This window comes from Neolamprologus multifasciatus, chromosome 8, assembly GCF_963576455.1.
Source record: "Neolamprologus multifasciatus chromosome 8, fNeoMul1.2, whole genome shotgun sequence".
NCBI classification, from domain to species: domain Eukaryota; kingdom Metazoa; phylum Chordata; class Actinopteri; order Cichliformes; family Cichlidae; genus Neolamprologus; species Neolamprologus multifasciatus.
In genome coordinates, this window is record NC_140446.1 from 6,455,511 (window position 1) to 6,477,822 (window position 22,312).

General features: G+C 37.9%; 2 protein-coding genes across 4 annotated transcripts; one reads left to right on the forward strand and one right to left on the reverse strand.

Moving 5' to 3' along the window:
* Window positions 1–225: 225 nt before the first annotated feature.
* acsl5 (acyl-CoA synthetase long chain family member 5) lies at window positions 226–9,752 on the reverse strand. 3 transcript variants are annotated; one of them, XM_085170848.1, is made up of 22 exons: window positions 9,629–9,752; window positions 8,827–8,885; window positions 8,083–8,248; window positions 7,872–7,983; window positions 6,582–6,646; window positions 6,379–6,480; window positions 6,194–6,293; window positions 5,732–5,910; window positions 5,552–5,584; window positions 5,409–5,460; window positions 4,611–4,684; window positions 4,407–4,484; window positions 4,205–4,339; window positions 3,947–4,081; window positions 2,908–3,003; window positions 2,578–2,650; window positions 2,376–2,464; window positions 1,931–2,047; window positions 1,058–1,201; window positions 878–979; window positions 716–787; window positions 226–391 (listed from the first exon to the last, which is right to left on the reverse strand). In XM_085170848.1, exons 3-22 carry the CDS (start codon window positions 8,236–8,238, stop codon window positions 254–256), a joined length of 2,052 nt encoding a protein of 683 aa, XP_085026974.1. In that variant the 5' UTR covers window positions 8,239–8,248; window positions 8,827–8,885; window positions 9,629–9,752; the 3' UTR covers window positions 226–253. The 3 variants fall into 3 exon arrangements, with proteins under 3 accessions (XP_085026974.1, XP_085026975.1, XP_085026976.1); XM_085170849.1 differs by having other exon boundaries at window positions 8,827–8,880; window positions 9,629–9,686; XM_085170850.1 differs by lacking the exons at window positions 8,827–8,885; window positions 9,629–9,752 and adding an exon at window positions 8,595–8,619.
* Window positions 9,753–10,428: 676 nt separating this feature from the next.
* Window positions 10,429–21,753, forward strand: gucy2g (guanylate cyclase 2g). Its single transcript, XM_085170989.1, has 18 exons — window positions 10,429–10,803; window positions 11,727–12,075; window positions 12,460–12,569; window positions 13,335–13,517; window positions 14,643–14,733; window positions 15,639–15,805; window positions 15,886–16,017; window positions 17,010–17,081; window positions 17,462–17,630; window positions 17,720–17,875; window positions 18,238–18,415; window positions 18,637–18,777; window positions 18,868–19,060; window positions 19,474–19,648; window positions 20,412–20,510; window positions 21,313–21,404; window positions 21,488–21,580; window positions 21,673–21,753. The coding sequence occupies exons 1-18, from the start codon at window positions 10,429–10,431 to the stop codon at window positions 21,751–21,753; spliced, it is 2,856 nt and encodes a 951-aa protein (XP_085027115.1).
* The last annotated feature ends 559 nt before the right edge of the window (window positions 21,754–22,312 follow it).

Sequence of the window (22,312 nt, forward strand, 5' to 3'; positions counted from 1 at the left end):
CATTTCCTCAACTTAGGTGACCTTTCAACCTTTAACTGGAACTCGATAATTCACTTGAGCTATAACGCAAGTGAATTGGTGCCAACAAAACCGCATCATCCCAGTGCTCTTCAATGTTGGTTAAAAAAGGAAGAAAAAGAAAAAAGAAAAAACCAAAACATTAAAACCAATGTTTAAGTCACCATTCTATAAAATTTGACAGATGATGGAAAATAACTACTTGTCTTTTTTTGTCTTAAGTGTTTTATTCAGGTTACTGGATTTTAGCATAAAGTTGGTCAATCTGAGACTGGAAGAGGTTTTTGAGCTCAGCCCGCTTGGCCTTAAGGGTGGGGGTTAACAGGCCGTTCTCAATGGTGAATTGCTCAGGATGGAGGTGCACATCTTTAACCTGCATGAGTAAGTAAAATGGAAAATGTTAGCCATGATAGAAAGCAAATTAATGTTACATTTCTCAAGTTATGGCATATATTGTAAACCAAAGATTAACAGGCTAATAATAATAATAATAATAATAATAATAAAGAAAATTGACATTTTGGGGCACATGAGAAGAATTAGCTGATTTTGCACATTTTAACCGTTAGAGGGTGATAAAAGCCAGGTTACTGAGAAGTGCAGAAAACCCCCGAAAAGGTGTTGATAATGTGGACAGCCAACTTCCCGAGACATTACACAGCTGTTTCATTTTCGCAATAAAAGGATGAGTCATGACCTGCTCAAAAGACTTGAGTCCTGCTTCTTTTCCTAGTTTGGTCAGGTCTGAAATAATGGCTCTCTTAACTTCCTGCAGACAAAGACAAATAAAAAATTTTCAGCAAGTCATTTCAAGTTTATACGATTGTGTTACAAAACTTGCAAGAGACAAAAACATTACAGGAATCTTGCAGAGTTCCTCAATGGAACCACGGAAGCCAAGATTTTTAGCAAAACCTGGCAGGACTTCAGGATCAGGGACCACAACGGCAACCAGGCAAGACTAGAGACAAAGAAGGCAGTGTAGTCTAGGTGAATTTTATCCACTGTGTATACATAGCAAAGGTGCCCAAAGATTTACCTGTAGACTGTCTCCATGCACAAACACTTGTGCCACTGGTGCACTGCGTACATACACATTCTCAATCTTCTCTGGTGCTATGTACTCTCCTTGAGCCAGCTTGAAGATGTTCTTCTTTCGGTCAATAATCTTGAGAACTCCACTCTGCCGCAAACAAAAAACAGGCCAGATCAGAGAATGGGAGCGTGATTTGAACTGTTGTGTGTCCCTACATCTCATTAAAATAATGGTCAACATCTGGGAAAGCATTGTTCCTGAGCTTCAAGTAAACATTTTTAAATGGAAGTCATGTTGGTTTTCTTGGTAATAGTTCCTTGAAAACCAATAACACTCCAAAAGCTACAGCCTGCAGGAAAAACAAAAAACCTATTCTGTTCACCAGTACTTCTAAAGTGAAGGAGCTTGTATGTTGTTAGATTTAATTTTACCCAAAAACAATTTTCCCCCTCCCCATATTAAAACAGATCCAACTTTCCCCTTAAATCCCCAGGCCTTTCAAAAGCCAGCCATCTCTTGCTGAAGATTTACATTTAGTTGACAGATAAATGAGTTGCTGGATGTCTTCACTAAACTTAACATGCAAGAGAACAAGCACCTCAAGGTCAGTCTGATCCTTTTAAATGGCAGAACCTCAAGAAATCCCCTACATTCTTGTCAGGCAGTGTAACCGCCATGTCTTCCAGGGCAAGCAGTGAAAAGAAAAACAAAAAACGAATTTAGTAGCTCACTTATAAGAGCCTTTGAGCTCTTAAACTCTGATTTCACCTCATTATTTTCTACTAAACTTCATTTTGTGTTCTACATGATGGGTACATGGAAGGAAAGCATGTGGTCGTACTTTTAGTCAGACTTAAAAATGGCCTGACTATTTACCGGAAGCCATTTCCCAACATCTCCAGTATGGAGCCAACCCTCTTCATCCAAGGCCTCTGCAGTCCTCTCTGGATCTTTTAAGTACCCCTTGAACACATTGTTGCCCTTGATACAGACCTGTAAAAAAAAAAAAAAAGGTAATGAAATTACAGGATGAGTAGGACATTAATTTTTTTATTTAACCCATCCATGCATTTATCCACTTTTCCCTTTAAAACAAACAAACCAGTTCAAAGTAAACTATTGCCCACCCACCTGTTTTAATTCATGGAGAAAACAGATGCAGAACTATACGATTAACTATAGGGATGATGTTTAAAAACTTACTCTTATTTATTCTTTAAGAACATGCTTGGATAAATTACCTCAGTACTTCAGATTAAACTGCTCTTGCTGCAGGTTTAAATATCCCAAAGCCTCATTGTCTGAATTGCAAAAAGCCTACCTCTCCTTCACCATTTGAAGCAAAGTAGTTCATATCTTCAACATCCACCAACTTCACAAAATTGCAAGGCAACGGCACCCCAACATGACCTATAGGAGGAGGAACAAAAAACAAAACCAAATGTTTAAGATGAAAATAACATTTAAACACAAAATGTCAGTGAGAAGTGATAATAAACTCAGCATGCTTCTGTGCCATGTACCTGCAGTGGCATCACATGGCATGGTGAACGTGCAGCTGGCTGTGCACTCCGTCTGACCATACCCCTCAAAGATCTAAGGGGACCAATAAAAGTGAACATTGTAGTCACAATCTTAAATCTGTAAGATACCAGTGTGGAACCTCCTGTTCTTGGACCTAATTCACTTTTAATGTTGTTATTTTAAAAAGATGTGCATGTTTACAGGAAAACAACATGTACCAAAGCCCTTGAAAGTCTTCATCTTATAGTACATTTCAATATCAAGAGACTACGTGAGTCATAGAAATCTGAATACAAACTACACACACACAGGATTAAAGTGTTTATTACCTGGCAACCCAGAGCAGCTCTGAGAAATTTGAGAACAGAGGGAGAGATGGGTGCCGCGCCAGTCACCATGACCCTCACACGCCCCCCTAGAGACTCCTAAAAGAAAGGTCGAGCACATATACTTTTAGTGAATACATTGCAGCTTTTGAATATTTAAGGGGAAGGTTACATTAACTAGAAGATCAGGGGGTCCTCCCCGTGAATGCAAAATCCCAAAACATCACAATTTCCTCATGAACTGTGCACCCTTTTTGCACTGACAATTCAACATGCAGTCAGTGACTTGACCTTGCTAGTACTGGGTTGGATCCCCTTCTGCTTAATTCTTTATGCCATACAGCCTAGTCAAGATTATGGTCAATATTGGCATAACTGTCACAGGCTTGCTGCAGATTCAGTCGCACATCCATGATATCCTCTTCCACATCCCAAAGGTGTATGGATTGGGATCTAGTGACTGGAGGATATTTGACATCAGTGAATCCACCGTCATGTTCAGTTTGAGATGATTTGTGCTTTATGACATTGTGTGTTATTCTGCTGGAAAATGTGTACAATGGAGTGGCTGTAGCTCAGGCGGCAGAGCAGGTCAGCCACTAATCTGTGGGCAGGGCAGCTGTGGCTACAAGGTAGCTTGCCATCACCAGTGTGTGAATGTGTTGATGACTGAATGTACTGTAAAGCGCTTTGGGGTCATTTACAGCCCAAAGATGGCAGTGTGTGGGGGAGGGGGAGAAAAAAAGGATCCCAGCATTTCTGCAGTTTCTGAAATACTAAGAGCAGTCTTGTCTGACACTGAGAATTATGCCACGTTCATAGAATTTTTAAAAAACACCTTCCTTCCCCTTAAAGATCATCAGTTTGAACTTTGAACATAAATGCATGGCTGCTGCCATGTGACTGGCTCATCAGATGTTTGACTTAAATTAAGTACAGATGTACTTAAGTGGCCATGAGTGCACACAATTTACTCTGCTGCTTGTGTTTTTATTAGGTGTGTGTCGCTTGAGAACTACAGCTATTCAAACAGAAGCAGTACCTGGACTTTGTTGAAGATGAGCTTGTCCCATACGCTGTTCTTCCTGATGATGCCATCCTTCACCTCTGCATATTTCCTCTCCACTGCAAAGTTCAATAACCATTTCTTGAAAGGTGTAGTGGCTCCGCTCTGAACCTAAGAGTCAAAAAGAAAATTTGTGCACTTGATATCAATGAAACTGGAGTTGTGTTGTGTCAACTCTTTGTAGTATATTTAAAAGGAATGTGAGCCGTTTAGCTTACACACATATACACCCACCTTGTCATAGATACGGTTGAGAAGTCGAGGCACAACTGGAAAGAGGGTGGGCTGCAGCGTCTTCATGTCATCTGGCAGCAGTCTGATGTCACCCTGGAAGAATCCCACCTTAGCTCCAGCACCAAACATCACCGTCTGCAAAATACAAAAAAGTTAGCACACTTAAAGAGAACTTTGAATGATGATCAAGTCTGGACTTTACCTGCACGATTCTCTCAAACATGTGTGCCAATGGCAGGAATGAAATGGCGACATCCTGGGTGTTTGGAACAATCGATACCTGCATTTACACACAAGCTCTGTTAGCACTAATTTTCGCTCATTACACGAGTTTCACCCCAACATTTAGAATGGGGAAAGAAAAAAAAAAAAATATAAATCAAAAACCACTCCACTTTTCATGTACCTCAATGGTTTTGAGTACACCTGCAGCATCGGCGACCACGTTCTCATGGGTCAGCATTGCTCCCTTGGGATTTCCTGACAAATGAGTACAATGATTTACCCATAAAAGCCTAAACATCAAACATAGTGCCATCCACTTCTCCCAAAATGTTTTCACACCGTTTCCTTCACAACTGCTTTGAATAATAGGCCAGGAAGAACATGTTTTCCTTACATGCTTCCATCATGATACCAAGACACATTTCCTAAAGACAGTTTGGCAAAACATTTCTAGGGATTTGATTTATTTTAATGGGCAATTCATTAGGTGCGGGTCCCCCCGAAAAACAACCCCCCCAGCAAATATAATTGTGTGTCAAATATACAGGCTGGCTGCAGGCTAAGGAGATATGTACATTTAGAAAACATTTGATGTTGCAAATTGTTGGTCAGGGTAATAAACGCCTCATTTCTTCCTGATAGAAACATAATATTCATAAAAAAGGGTTAAAAGGTTCCATCAAAGCTGTCAACACATTTTGCTTCAAACCACAAGTGTTAACTTCGTGTTTGTACTCATGGGGAAGTCCAGCGAGTCACCAAATTTGGTGCAAAATAATTTTATAGCAATCCTTCCAAAGGGTTCCCACCCTCACTGAGACCAAGTTTGCCATCCTTTCAATATTGTGGTTAATTATCACCTTCATCATTGCCACTTTGTCTTGTTATATTAAACTTGGATTTAACCTTCATCAAGTTTAAGTTTCCTAAATGATTTAATTCCTGCAGGAAATGACTTTGATATTCTTAAAACCATTACCTGTTGTGCCGCTGGTGAAACAAACAATGCTGAGGTCCTCTGGCTTTGGTGGCTGTTGGAACATGAAATCAGTTCATCAGAACAGTGTGCAACATTTTTAAGACTCAAATGAATTTCATTACATGGCTGTATCAGAAACTTACGATTGGCTTTTGAGGATTGCTTTTCCCCAGTGCCTGGAGAATAAAAACAAAGCATGTTTTCAATAATGCTGAATGTCTTCTAGCAGTTTCAGTACAGATCTTAAATGTTCGTTCCCAAGCGAGGAGAAAACAAAAGCAATGACACATCTGTAACCACTATTTGTGCTCAGCGTGCATTACCTCCATTTCCTCCAAGGATGCAATGTTCACACCACACTTTGCTCCTCGCTCGACCAACTCGGAGTTGAAAGAGTCCATAATGATGATGGTTTTGAGGACTGGAGTCTGGCCTTTCTCCCGATTCTGCAGGAGTGTTTCTGCTTTCTTTTGATTGTCACAAAGCACTGTGGAAAGCTCAGCTGAAACAGAGGAAAACATCAGCTGGACTCGCATTAAATTAGAAGGCTATTGTTCAAATTGAAACCAGTACAATTTGAGACAATCAAATGCCTCAATCCAATGTCACTTATAATACATTTTCCAGAGCTAAATCAGAAAATCAAAAGCAAAATATGTTTGAAGGAGCACATTGGAAAAGAAAAGATTAAGGGAAAGCCACAGATCCCTGTAGGGATCAGGGAGATACCGGACTTCCACCCAGCTCTAATTAGCAGAATTGGATTCAAAGAGAAACTCAATTACCTCGGTCGATGATAAACACAAGAGCCTCAGGACCCAGCGTGTCGTACAGGGGAACAACTACCATTGAATAGGTGTAACACGCCATTTCACCAATAATCCACTGCAAGTGACCAATGAAACAGTAAGACATTTGAAGCATGTTGATCACATTAAAAAGACAAAAAATAAATCTAAACTTCACTGACCTCAGGTCTGTTCTGGGCAAAGATACCAACAAAAGTGTTGGAGTTTGGCTTCAAACCCTTATGAATAAGCCCAGATCCCAGGTGCTCTGCTCTGTCAGACACCTTTTGGAGAGGGGGGGAGGGTGAGTATGAACTGAAATTCACATTCGGTGTTAATGTTTTCCCCCAGTGTAAATGTTGTTGATAGATGCTGATCCTTTTACCTGTTGGTACTTCAGCCACTGGTATGGTCTTCCTGGTTTTCTGTAGCCCAAACATGGTCCATTACCTGGAACAACAAGAGATTTAACATGAGCTTCACAACACTGTCAAGGTGCTTAAAGGAATGCAATCAATATAAGAGTTAACTAGTTTATCAGTTTTTCATTTTCACTTGTTTGCTTTAGGACCATTTCTCAGCTGGGAGAAGCAGCATCTAGTTTGTGAGTTTCCCTTTAGAAGCATTTTTCCTGCTTGGAAAAACTGTCTTGTTAAACAGAGTGTAAATGCTTTATGCCATGTTCAGCACAAGAGTTATCCCACTTATGAGCCTGACTAGTAATTTGGTTTATTGTGATTTCCTCTTTAGCAAGGCCTCGCTCTACGTCACTCTTGCGCAATTAAGACGCCTGTCAGCGTTGTTGAGAAGAGGGCGTGGCCAAAAGCATAGGGCTGCCGACACAGTAGTCAGCCCCTTTTATTCCAGTGAACTTCACATGAACGCTTAAATTTACATGCACCTTTTACCTTTTTGTTTTTAGGTACCAATTTTTGACTTTTTAAAATTATCTATTTTGTATTATTTATCTATATATAGTTGTACACATTATTGTAAACAGTTATGCCTATTAATGTTTATAAAGGGTATCGGTGTTTGAAATTAACATGTTTGGATTTATACAGTTGAAGTGTGAACAGCAGAGCCTATACAACTGTTTGTTGCATTTATTCCTTACAAATGGTACATTTTCACCATCCACACACATCACTACATCACACATACTCTGCATATTCATTGCTACCAGAAGAGTGTTTAGCTTAAACCTGCAGCATACATATGGAAGTTAACATGATCCAACCTCGATCTGACTTATCTTTTTTTATAAGAACTTTGAGTTCTTTTTGGATTTGGACTAAGACCACACCCACAAAAGGGTCACACCCAAGTGGAATTACTGTTCCTATCTGAAGAAATTGTACAGAGGAGTTAAATTCAGAATATACTAACCACCAAGTATAAGGGACAGGTAGATGCCAACTTTAAGACTGGAGAACTTTCTTAGGTCTTCGGTTAATTAAATCCTTTTGTATGTTATCAGGTTTTAATCCATATCTAAAATAAGATAACCAGAACCGTGGATAACATGAACTGATAACATTGTAACCTTTGCCATTTCTACCACCCAGCTTTATCAAGGCATACTGAAAACATGCTCATTAAACCTCAAAAGAAAGCTAGGCAACATTGGGATTTGTTTTGTAAAAGATGCATATAACAAATTCAGTGATATTACCTGAAACCTTCAGACCCCTCTGAAAAACCTCATAGAGTGTCTTTGCATCTTTGTAGTAATATGACATCAGGTTGTTGTTATCCTCCAACAAAGCAGACTTTCTTGCACCATCCTAAGGGTTTCAAACAGAGACACTGTGACATTCTGTAGCAGTTTATGCACCAATTTAACAGTCGTATTTGACAATATCTGACAGTTTTCTGACTTTTACCTTGATACCCATAGTTTGGCAGTTGAGGTCAGTGGGGGACCGGATGGGACTTGGTCGAGTGTTCAGGTAAAATAGGGTGGCAGCGGCCAAAGCGAACAAGGAGACAATTATAGGGGTTGGGAGTGGGGAGAACAGGAAGTGAAAGATGAAGTCCATGGTGGAGAGTCTGCAGGGATACAGAACAATGTTGTGGATTTATAAAGATTTAGACCTCCAGGTCTTTACTATTTGATCAAATGTAAGTCAAGTTTCTTTAAAAGCTAAGCTAAACTAAACATCATTGTGATGCATCTGGGCTCCTTCACACTGCTCTCGATATTGTGCCCATAAATCAAGTTCAAAGTCAACATGAATTGTGCAAGTTATTCTAGTCACTCAAGTTAGAGTCCAACCCATAAAAAGGTCAAGAGAGAATTACAGCCCGTACAGTGTAAAGACAGTAAGTGCTGCAGAATATTTACAAACACCTAACACGAGAAGAACATAAATCCATACTTTAATGGCCATTTTACTTTAAGCATAGGAAGGTTTCTTGACCGTCGTGACAAACTGCTGAATTGCACTTAAGTAAAGATGTTAATTAAGACAACTGAACAGTCAAGCAGGTGCATTTAAAAATATTTTACCTTTTGTGCAGCAAATCTATTGACACATTTATAATGAGATTTTTAAGAACAGGTCCTAAAATTAATGATAGTTTAGAAATTAACCAACACAATTAGAAATAGCGACAGGTTCTCCTACCTGCTGCTGGTCCTTAGAGGTGCCTGGCATGTGCTCACAGCAGATCTTCTTCCTCTGCTCTGAAGGGCAACACAGAGAATAAGAAGCCATAAAAATGAATGAGCATGAGACTTCAAAACCTTTGAACCTTGACCACCATCACCTCTGCTGATAAAAAAAAGAGAAAAAAAAAAAAAAAAAAAAGAGAGAACATGATCACAGAGATCAAAACCTGTCTTGTATTAAAGTGTACATTGTGCAATTTATTAAACTACCTTTCAACCACAAAATTTCTTTGATTTCTGTCCAAATAGATAAGTGACAGCGTGTACACTGGGAAGTCCAAGAGGTTGCACTTGGTGAAAGGGCACTATTCTTATCTCCTGTTTATTAAGCTCAATTTTGACTCTTTCATGTGTTTAAATCCCATAAGTTAACCTTGGATATTGTCACACAGCACTTTTCCCCCTCAAAAGACAGTACAAGGTGTATTGCATAGTGTTGAAATCAGGAAAGATTAGATAAAAGGAAACGCCACCTGACATTTGCTCATCTTATCATCAGGTTACAGTCAGTAATGGTGAAACGAACAGCAATACTGAAGAATACCAATGAATTCACCAAATTATCTGTGCGTTTTCTCACTTGTCAAACTTTTATCTGTGTGTACAGAACACACGTCTGACAAACAATCGCCACACCTAGCTTTGTCAATTCACTTAAAACAAGGAACACAGTGCTGATCTTCTAACAGGTTTTCTTGTGCGAATGAGTTAATTTTGTCAGGCAGTGAGATGAAGGGAATAGGTTCATTAAAAGTTACCTGGTGGGATTAGCGGCAGTAGTTGGGGCCCAGGCTGAGCTGGCTCATTCCCTGGAGAAAAAACAGCTGAAGCAAGCAACACCACTAATGTACAGCCTGCCCACCTGCAGTCATTAGCACCTTAAACTGCACACAGGTGTGAGAACTCCTCTGCACAGAGCAAGGCTCGACCTGCCTCATCTGGCTCTTGCAGCCCTGCATAAGCAGACAACACACCTGGGAGAGTTACAACAGTTTTCACTTTCCATTCCCCCCTAAAAAATCTTTATGAATTTAGCCCACATTCTTTAAATAAACGTGTCCTCTTTTCCTCTCCCTCTTTGCTATGTGTTTGTTTGAAGTGGAAGCATGACACTGTTAAAGGTAAAACAGATCGGGTTGAACTTTGACACTGGATTTATGATTGCAAGCAGAGACTACATGTGCACATAAATGTTACACCAGTTGGATTTATTGGTCTATTGCAGTTGAAACCTAATCAAGAGCTTATTTTGTTAATCAATAAAATCAAAAGTTAATCTTTGGATAATTCTGAATTCTTATTTGGATTGCTGAATGTTTTCTGGATAAAAATATGAGCTACACAGAAGAAAAGTAAAGTAAAGAGCACAAATTCTACTATTTTATTTGTGTATCAACTAAAAGTTATTTTGAATAGAGGATCAAACCACAAAAAGAATAATAAACTTTCCCTCTCTATACCACCTCCCTCCTCCTACATTTCCCCCTCCCTGACCAAATGTCCAGCATCACCAGTGAAGTTGCGTATTTAAGCTCCGTAACACGAAGCCACTAGCAGGATGAGAGTGATGCTGAGGGGGGTATATTGCCGTGGCACGAGTCCCATGCTGGTGCTTCACTTCACACTTCTGTTAACTGCTGCTGCTAGCATCAGCAATGGCACCAATGGATCTCAGCCTCACAAGCTGCTCATTGCCTTCCAGGCTCCCTGGAACATAACCTTCCCTTTCAGCGCCCTGCGGCTGGGCTCAGCCATACAGATAGCTGTGGAGAAGGTGAACGCCAACCCCGCCTTACTGGGAAACATCAATCTGGATTTTGTGTTCAAGGACACTGAGTGTAGTCCCAAAGAGTCCCTAGGAGCATTTATTCACCAGGTGTGGAAAGAAAAGGTGTCTGCGCTCTTCGGTCCAGCATGTCCTGAAGAAGCTGAGGTATAATTCATGTGAAATGAATGTTTTTGTTTATGTGAAATACATATCCTGCATAAGTTGCATACTTCCTGCATAAGCAGAAAGTATGGTTCTTTTTGATGTATTGTAAATCATCCTAAAAGTTTATAAAATTCTGTAAATAAAGAGCATTTGATGGATTTTAAATGACTTTACCAGTATTTACTCTAACTTTTTTTGTTATTGTATGCTAGACTCATTCATTGCAGGAGCATCAAACATATGGCTTGTGGGCCAAATTGGCTCCTCAAGTGGTCCAGAATCGGCTATGGGAAGTCTCTGCAAAGACTGAAAATGACAATAGAGGAGAGGATAAGATTCTGATTTATTTAGATTTATTTTGCAGCTTGAAGTTTGGATCAAACCATCAAAACAATTTGTTAAATTGATTGAAGTCCAAGGTCTAATTATAGTCAGTTTTAAAGCCTTCTTAATACTACAATAACCTGCCATATCACACAATAGTAAACTAATCAGGGCAAACTTACATTACTGACAAGATATTGACTGAACATGGAAAACTGGAGAAATATTGCTTATATTATATTTCCTAAAACAAATCAGGCAATTCATCAGTTTAGTATAAGGATAAGGACATTTTTAGAAATTAATTGTGCATCCATACACCCAAAGAAGGTGGTTGATTTTACAGGTTATTAAGTTGCTGTTCCCCTCGTCAGGGATGAGTTTATGTTATAAATCTCTCAGTGTTTCTAAAAAAAAGACATTTTAGTTAAATAAAAACAGTCTGTTGTTGTAAGGCTTTGATGTTTTCCTTTTAAAGTTAATATTAATTCAAAACTTGCTTTCCCATTTTCTGATAAACCAACCCCTTTTGTGTTTTAAAAAAGTGTAAAAAACAAAATCTTACCCTTTAAATTTTACTTACTAAAACTGCTTTCCAGGTGACTGGTCTCATTGCGTCTAAATGGAACATCCCAATGTTTGGCTTTGTGGGACAATCATCCAAAATGGACGACAGTGACATCTACGATTCCTACATCACTGTAATGCCCCCTCTTAAAAGAAGCGCCGAGGTCCTGGTGAAGACCTTGGAGTTCTTTGGGTGGAGTCATGTAGCTTTGATCGGCGGGGGATTGGACTCGAATACTTGGGACAAGGTTGACGCTTTGTGGAAAACGATTGAGGATCCTCTGCGAGCCAAATTCAAGCTCACTGCAGGGGTTAAATTTGACACCAGCGATCCCCAGTTAGTTCAACAGAATGTTAGGTACATTTCCAAGGTTGCTAGAGGTAAGAGAAATGTCTATGAGCACTTTGAAACACAAACTATGAAACCACTTTTTTGTCTGTCATCTGTTCCTGTTTTAATTTTTCCCTTTTTTTAGTCTCTGCAATAGTTTGTCCTCTGTCTGCTTTTTGTTTGGCTGTTCTTTTCTGTTGTCTTGTTCTCTTCATCCCATAATCTGAGATTGGTTTTGCTCGAGGTCTCTTTCGCTTAAACGCTTAAAACGGAGTTCTTCCTCCCCACTGTCGCCTTGAGGACCTCTGTGATTCTACCTCTATTATTGAAGGGGTTTTACCTTACAATAGAAGCACCTTGTTTTTATGAACTTCTTATGTGTTGTATGAATAAAATTTAATTGAATTCTAATTTCTTCATCCACCCTTCTTCAGTTATTGTGGTACTATCGAACAAAGAGGATACTATGGCTCTGTTGTTGGAGGCTGAGAGTCAGGGTCTGATGAATGGCGACTACATTTTCTTACTGGTACAACATTTTGAGGTGAGTGGCACTGTGGTGAGTCAAACTTTCACAACACAGGAAGACAAATATTCAGCTGTGTAAATCACCAACAAACGGGGACACCAAGACAACAAAGCCTGAAAAGACACAGGAGAGGTAAGCTTCAAATAAATTCGTTATATCCTGAGACTATTTCTTATCAAACAAAATTCAACAATATTAATTACGTACAGCCTCCTGATTTTTTTTTTTTAAATTAGTCCCAGAAAGTCCAATATTTTACTTTTCGAATGACTCTTGAGTTGGATATGTTGTCTTTTAGAACTCATCAAAAAACTAAATAAAACTTTAAGGCACACATGATCTAAAATTAAAGGCTCAAATACAGTTTTAGTGCCTACATGCTGGATATAACTTAATTCATGGATTTGAATATTTGCTCCTTTGTGTCAATAACCTGCATGTAAAGCATGTAGTGTTGCATGAGCTGTGCTATAAAAGCAAACTTTGTTACTGCTGTGTTATATCTGCAGAGTGGTGCAGGGTTAGTGAGCTTATACATGATTTTATGTATGATTAGGAATATGACTATTTGTTTTTAAATAAAGTAGCATCATAGCATCCGTCTTCCAGACTGAGTTAAATCTTTATGAGCCATCAAAATTGATCAAAGCTGTTTGTGGTAAATAGTAAATGGACTGATTTTGATATAGCGCTTTTCTACCCTCCTGGAGTACTCAAAGTGCTTATGCATTTACTGACTCATGTATTATTCATGTTAAACTTTTTTCTTTTCCTGAGCAGGATAACTTGTGGAAAAATGCCCTGAACAGCAGGATAGACGAGGTTGCCGTAAGAGCTTTTGACATGGTGTTCATTATTGCTCAGAAATCCTACGAAGGCTACGAGTATTATGATTTCTTTGAACAAGTTTTTGAAAGACTAAGCGGACATCCATTTCGGAGTAACTTAACATCTGAAAAACAGGCAAGTAGGCACAGGGAACAGAAAGCATGAATTTGAATCATGGAAAATACTGAACTTATTTATTTTACTGATTTAATGTATTTCAGGTTAGCCCATACTCTGCCTATCTGCATGACGCTGTGCTTTTGTACGCGATGGCACTGAAGGAAGTCCTTAAAGGTGGCAAAGACCCTCATGATGGTCGGGAGTTATTACAGATCCTGAAAAAAAGAAACAACTTTCAATTTTATGGTAGCTACACAATTCAATACCTGTATTTTAATTTTGACTCAGTGTAAAGTGCAAATATTGTTTTTTTACTTGGTTCTTGAACTTGGTTCTTCTATATTCTTTAGTGAAGGAAATAATCAGTTTAGTGCTAACAGTTTGTTTTGTTGATATAAATTTGGATAATGCTGATGTCAGCTGACCATCAGCTCTTAAAGCATGAGTAACTTTTATGCTATTATTTTTTTTAACCATGCCAACTACCTCAACGCGCCACATTCACTCTCTGTAACGCCGTCACGGCACAGCTGCATTAGGTAAACATGTAAACTGAACCAGTTCAGCCCATGAATGGGAAATCTAATAAACTGTCCCAGGTGCCATGCCTGTCCAAACCATTCATCAGTGTAGTCAAGACACCACAACTTTGACAAGGAAGAGGAATGGCAGCAACAATAAAGAGGATATTTCTGGGCCTGTTACAGTAAATCAACATGTCTACAAAGCATAATCACAAAATAATAATCACAATAAAGTTTACTTTGACTTTGAAAAAACCTTTTAAAAAATCAATTAAACTTACCTTAATTGTATTTTTTATCAGATATCTCGTGTTATAGAGTTTGGCATCCAAGTTCAAATTTTACATCTAGAAATTGGGGAATTCCTCATTTCTACAAAAGTTAGACAATCTAGTTGTTGGTATTTTTTAACCTGCTGTAGTTAAAAGTAGTTTCATCTGTGGATGTAACACAATTTGATACTGAAATCAGATCCATGGGCAGAGGGTTGGTGATACTGTATGTTTTGGGTGAATTGACTTTTAATCGGTTGTAGTTACACCCACAAACACTTTGCTAAAACAATCAAACTCAAAGGTGACACATAATGTTCTATGACACTTTGATTCACTAACAGATTGTCATTGCAGGAGCCTCTGGACTGGTCCATTTTGATGGAGAGGGAGAGCGAAATCTAGACTACTCAATTTATGACCTCCAGCACACAGGTGACGTCACCAAGTTTGTCCCAATCCTCCATTTTGACAGTCACACCAAAAATATCAGGTACCAAATTGTTTTGTATCACATCTGTATGACAACAATCTTCAGTCACATCTCAATGATAACACAAAAAACACAACAGAGACATGGTAGTTATCAGACAATGTTTTATTTCAGACAAACTTCAATGTTTGCGTCTATGGTGTGGCCGAAAGGAAGACCTCCACTTGATGTGCCAATATGTGGCTTCAACAATGAAATCTGTGAATGGGTGACTAATGGTAAAAACCTATTCCTTATGGATTTAGATTTCAGTTTTTGTTTTTCATATGCCTATTGGGACTTCCACACCCATGTCAGGAAAGGCACAGGTAGAGAAAGCAGCAGCAACGTCCAAGCACAGAGCAGAGCTGATACAAAATACAGAGTGGACTTACTAGGTTGCAAAGTGGCTTGCAGATGTGAAGCAGATGTGGACATTCAATTCAATTAAATTTTATTTATATAGCGCCAAATCACAACAACAGTTGCCTCAAGGCGCTTTATATTGCACAGTAGATCGTACAATAATAGATACAGAGAAAGACCCAACAATCATATGACCCCCTATGAGCAAGCACTTTGGCGACAGTGGGAAGGAAAAACTCCCTTTTAACAGGAAGAAACCTCCGGCAGAACCAGGCTCAGGGAGGGGCGACCGGTTGGGGTGAGAGAAGCAGCTTAAAAGCACAGTTTAAAAGCGCAAATTATTTAAGTATGCCACAGTATCAACCAGTCTGCTAGATTGCAGCTCAGCTTGACTTCATGCCTTACCTACATTTTTCGTTTCAAAACACTAAGACTTTATTTTGTGTGTAAGAAACTTTGATGTCTAACTGTCATAATAACTTACTGCTCTCTCTGGACACAGACATTGCCCTGCTGGCTCTTCTTGCGACCTTCCCTGTTATTGGGGTACTGGCAGTTCTGAGCATTGGGGTGCTGGTGCTGCAGAAGTTACGACTCCAGACGAGGCTGGATGACTCCTACTGGTGGATGATCAACTACAACGACATCACCATCATCAGGGAACCTACAGTATGAGCATTCGACAGGTGTTGTGAAGTCGAACAATGATAAGTGTACAAGGTTTCACATGTGTTTTTTTTTTCCTTCAGGAAAATCAGGGTATGTCTCTAAGCAATTCAGGTACTCATTCTGGGAGTGGTAGCTCTCAGGCCAGTTTATCCACCAACAGCACCAACAAAGCAGGCAAAGAACATATCTACACCACCATAGGTCTCTACCAGGTACTAGTTTTATTTTGAGTTTACAGTGAGCCTGTGTAACTTTTGGGATTATATTAAGGTTAAGGACAGAATACCTGATCCATTACATGTACATGTTAAACATAATGATAACATAGGGCATGCTTTAGACAAACACAGAATATATGTGTAATTCAAATTACATTCAATTCAATTCAAATTCAACATTCAATTCAAAATTGACTTTAATTAATGTGAATTGCAGTGACTCCAGTCAAAGTTTGAGTATCATATAGGCTTTTATGAATTCAGTAAACAAGCTTATTGTCTGAATGGCTAGTTTCAAATATTATTTAATGTAAATGCAAAAGAAAATGTATCAACACATATGCAAATATGAATTATTGTTTATCTAAGAATTATAAAGAAAGCTTTTAATGCTTATGTAATTCACTTTTTCTTTCTTTTTTTAGATAAAGAGGTGTTTTTTTCTTTACTTAGTACTTTACATACTCTTCTTTACTTAGTATGACTTTAAGATATGTATATATTTTTTATTTTATTTTTTTATATAGGGAAATCAAGTGGCTATCAAGTACACTGAGAACCCTGTTAGCTGTAATTTCCAGAAGCCTTCAATCATTGCAGAGTTCAATATGGTAAAGTTCCTCATTTTTTTTCAAGATAAAACATAATTTACTTTTTATTTACTCTGAAAACTCTAACAGCCAAAAATCCAGGTGGACTGCATCTAATTGAACTACAACCTATTATTTTTTACTTCACTTTTTATTTATGTTGTACCTAACCTTCTTAAACTCTTCAAGACAGATGAAAGAGATGAAACATGAGAACTTGGTGCAAATTTTTGGCGCATGCATTGAACCACCAAACATTTGCTTGGTCTTCCAGTACTGCAAGAAAGGTAGTTTGAAGGTCAGTGAAGTCTGAAGGTTCTTTTTTTCAAAATGGATTGCATTAACCATAAATAAACATTTAACTTAAAAGTGAACCATGTTGGCATATTTCTGCAGGATGTTCTTAAGGCTTCAGACATTGACTTAGATGGGATGTTCAAGCTGTCTTTTGCATATGACATTGTCAATGTAAGTCTATTTATTTAATGAGTAAATTTCTTATTCTAATAACAATTTAAAAAATGTAATCAGGTCCATAGCAGGAACTTTATTAACAATAAAGTGACTAAAAAATTGTAAAAAATAAATAAATAAAATAATTAAAACATATCTACAAAAAGAAACAGATGACTGAATGAATGAATTTATTAATTAATCTTTTTTATAAGTTCTGAATTAAATTAAAAAATCAGTTGCAAATGTATTTTCACATTTTTAAAATAGACATCAAACTGTACGTATACCATTTTTTGGGTTTTTTACTTTTATATGTTAAAATTCTGAATATGTATTTTGTAATCTGAAATGTTTTACTATTTAAATCTTAAAATAATTAAATTGTTGTCCAGGGAATGGAGTTTATTCACAAAAGTACCCTAAAATTTCACGGGAACCTGAAACCTAGCACATGTTTGGTGGATAGCCGACTACAAATCAAACTCTCTGGATTTGGATTGTGGGAGTTTAAATATGGAAACAAAGGCAAGATGAACTCACTGGAAAACCCCAATTACGAAGGTCAGTGAAATCAGAATTTGTTGTAATAATCACTGTTATCCTAAATAAACTCACATGATGGAGAAGTAACACACGAGAACATGTTGTAGAGATGTACTGGATCGCCCCTGAGCTTCTCAGACAGGTCGGTTCCCCGATCAATGGAACACCCAAAGGTGACGTCTACAGCTTTGCCATCATAATGTGGGAACTAATGTACAACTCCAAAGCTGGTCCATATCAGGACATCAATCTGGACCCTAAAGGTTGGCATGATTTCTTAACGGTCTTAACCTACAAATTTTTTGTCAACTCCCAAAATCAGTTACTGTTTGTTAGCTACAGCTTTATTTACCTTCTGGCAATTTGGCACCATTAGAAGCATTTCTACTTCCATTTTCTTTTTGCGCTGTAATTATCAGTCTATCCCAGTTTTGTAATAACTTTAAAATGTGATGGTTTCAACCAAGTTCTTAAGTATCTTTGTGGATTACTGAGTATATGTGAAATAATGTAGCATTGGATTGAAGTACAAAATTTTATGGCAATTTTTCCGGTATTATATTTTAGTCTGAACCAAAGTTGAAAGATATAGCCCATTAAACTCTAATGCTAGATGTTCTTACAGAGATTATTATGCAGTTGAGTACACCTTTTCAAGGGGAACCCCTCCGACCAGTGCTGTCTGAACAGCTGGTTGAAGAGAACATCAATGCACTGCTAAAAGCCTGCTGGAGTGAAAACCCTGACTACCGACCGCCATTTGGTTCTATACAGAGGCGGCTGAAAGACATTAGTCCAGACAGGTAATATCATACCCCTAATTTTTTATTTTATAAAGTTTTTGTATAAAATCATATTCCACATTTTTATTTAAGTGAGACACAAATTTACCATAATGCCCATAAATGTTAAAGTTCACAAGCTAAAACTTCCAACCGTCTTCAGTCTTACTCAAATCTAAGTAAGATTTAACCTAACTAAATCCTCTTTGCAAAAGAGTTAATGATGAATTTCTATCTTGTAGCCATGCAAACATTCTAGATAATATGGTGGACAAGTTGGAAAAGTATGCAAATCACCTGGAGGATGTGGTGGAGGAGAGGACCAATCAGCTTACAGTGGAGAAAACTCGTGCAGACAAGCTCCTCGCCAGCATGTTGCCAGGGTACTTGATAAAAAAGGAACTATATAATTTTGTATTGCTATACTCAGTCAACCTTATCTTGTGTTGTTGTTTTTTTTGCAATGATTTTAGATATATTGCTGAACAGCTGATGTCAGGGAAGTCAGTGGAGCCACAAAGCTATGACTTGGTCACCATCTTCTTTTCTGACATTGTCGGCTTCACTTCCATGTGCTCAGTCAGCTCTGCGATGGAAGTGGTAACATTCCTCAACGACCTCTACAGTCTCTTTGATGACATCATCAAGATGTACGATGTCTACAAAGTAAGTGACAGTGAACATACTGTGATCATAAAAAGCAAAATATCTATCATACGATAGATATTTTGATAAATATTGACTTTCTTACCAAGACATGAGAATAGCTTTACCATTTCCTTCCATATTTACTGACTCAGCATCCAGTTACATTATCTTATTAAGAAAAAAAACAATTAAAGAAATTTAACCAGCAATGCAGAGAAATCATATCTGATTAAAAGCAAAATCTTAAAAGTTAAAACTTTAGAAAATGTATTTGCTATTACAAGAAAATAAAAAAAACAATTTACAATTGTTTAATGAAAATTTTAATTTCCTTGAAATTTCAGGGATCTTTTTTTCTGTTTGTGCTATGTTTTATTTTCTTCCAGCTTTATTTTATTTTAAAAGTGTCATTTACATCTCTACATTACAAGGTGGAAACAATTGGTGATGCATACATGGTGGCAAGTGGTCTACCTATCACCAATGGAAACTTGCATGCTTTGGAGATATCCACAATGGCGCTACATTTCTTGAGAGGCATAAAGGTGTTCAGAATCCGTCACATGCCAAATGAGAGCCTTGCAATTCGCACTGGGATACACTCTGGTAAGATACAGTAGCAATGGAGACCATGGCATTACAGAATTTGAAGGTCTTGAAAAGTACCCCAACTGGTTGGTGAGTGATTGCTGGAGGTTGGTGGCTGTTGCTGGGTAAAATTAGTCACAAAGGGAATGCTGCACAAAGAAAAATCCTTCTGATTATTTTGGTCATTAGCAGATTGTCACGGTTACCCATAGTTTGCTTGGAAGATGCTGAATTGTTTGCAAAGACTAACCACAAAGAAGTAGTGCAACTTCAAAAAGTGCAAAGCAAAACTGGAAATTGACATTATTTGCCTTCAGTGTAAAAGTTGCATCTTTTAAAATGTGTTGGTTTCACCTATAAGACACAACTTTTACGCTGAAGGCAAAACTTCTCTTTTTGGCTTGTGTTGCACTTCTCAGTTATTTGCAAATATTTAAGTTGGTGTCTTCCATACAAACTACTGGCAACCATGGAAATCGTGACCAAAGCTATTGGACAGGGGCTTTTGGTCCAGGACTATATACTTTTGGGACCAATTTCACACTAGTCACTACCCTGCAATTTCCAGCAAACACTTGCCAATTGGTCATGGAATACATATTTTTCCTTTGTCACCACTTGGCTAGCATATGGTCACTGACAAGCTCCTAGAGCTCTATTACTGAGACCTAAGTACAAGTGACAAGAAGTATGAACGACTTTGTAGCGGGAAAAATAGTTTGTGCATTGAACATTTGAGTAATTTAAACAAAATCCATTCCGACTTTTAAAAATTTTGTAGGTCCGGTGGTTGCTGGAGTGGTAGGGACCACCATGCCTCGATACTGCCTATTTGGTGACACAGTGAACACAGCTTCTCGCATGGAAAGCAACAGCTTACGTGAGTAAGCAGTTGAAATTGAAAATTTAAACTCTGAATAACCCTAAAAAATAAGATTTATGTAGTTGTGGTATGATTTGAAGTGACTATTGTAACTTTAATTTTTTAATAGGGCAGATAAATAAATCAAAACTATTATGACTCTATTGATTTCTTGCTTCACTACAAGTTTGACAATTTTAGATTTCAGTCAGTTTGGCTGCTTTTTAATGACTCATTGTGGCATTGTTAATAAATGATAGATGCACTCTCTGGGTCTGAAGGCCTGAAAGCAAAGTCAGTGTCCAAGTTCCACAAGACTGCATTCTTTCACATGACCAGTCAGGGCTGACCCCATTGGCAACAGAGAGACCAGTGGCTAGCATGCAGTGTCCTTGGTTTGTTAGATATATCCATCACTCATACGAGTTTATGTTGGGTACAGTGTATGAGAATGAAATGAAATTTTCTCTAGATGCTAGTGGTGCCTTGAGGATGAATTCTAATTATGTTGACAATCCCTTAATTTTTCATATTTCATAATATTTCATCAGGTCAATATTTCATTTAGTCCAGTTCTTGGTTGGTTTATACCTACAAATATTTATGGCATTCTCCTTCTGCATTTTGTGCTAATCTTCAGGCTAACAGTCTACAGTAGTCGTATTTTGCCTTAAAAATTAGCTTGATGTGATGGTCTATATTAACATGTTTGCATGATTAAACATGCAGAGCTGTTGAACTCACATGCAAACCTAGGAGTTTGTCTTGGTAAAGGTGCTTAAAATCTCTCTTTAGAAGTATATGTGTATGTCACATACAGCCTTGAAGATTCATGTATCTCAGTCCACGGCAGACATTCTTTTCCAGGCTGGATCATTTGAACTGGAAGAAAGAGGAGAAATTCAAATGAAGGTGAACAGTCTGTAATATTTTTTCCCTCGAAATGAAATAACAAAGATGTTAGGTTGACCAGAATGTCTTTCTCTTTGTGACAGGGTAAAGGGACTCAAAAGACGTACTGGCTGCTGAACAGAGTTGGATTTAATCCTGTCTTCACAGACCGTGGTTCTTCACCAGTAAAAACAGAGGTATAGTCACAAATATTTATTTATATGTATATATGTTGTATTGTATAATGACTTGTATTTTTATTGTTTTACTGTATTTTCTCCCATTGAAGAAACCAGGAGTGACCAGAGCCCCAAAAAACCTGACTGTACCTCCTATAACTGAACCCACGATACCTCCAATACACATCTAAAGAGAAAAGGCGCATATTAATTAGCAGGGAATACTGCAGAAATTTATTTTAAGATATCAGTTTTTAACAGCTTTTATGAACACAGACTGCAGTTTGGATTGCAATTAATTGCAGTTATAATTCTTTATTCTTTATGATTAAGTATTTAGTGGATCCACTTTTGCACACAAGGCTGTAAATTATTTCAAAATGCTTAGCGTTCCATTCAAACTGTTTGTTGTGGCACATGTAGCTCTGATGTGCCTAAAGTTATCTCATAAGAAAATATTTTGTAAGCTAATCAAGCATTTCTAATTTGTTCTTACAGCTGCAGAGCTGGTTATTGTATCAACATCTGTCATTCAGCTGTGCACAGTTTGGCCACTGAGACCTGGAGAGAATAAATACATCAGTAATTGAGTATTTTTCTATTATTGTCATATGACTATTTCACAAATAACTAAACTCAATCACTGTGGAGTTTGGTTAGATTATGTAAATCAGAAGTTTGATAATGCTTATTATAATAATAATCAAATACCTGTGCTTGAGCTGTGATTGATCACTGAGAAAAACACCT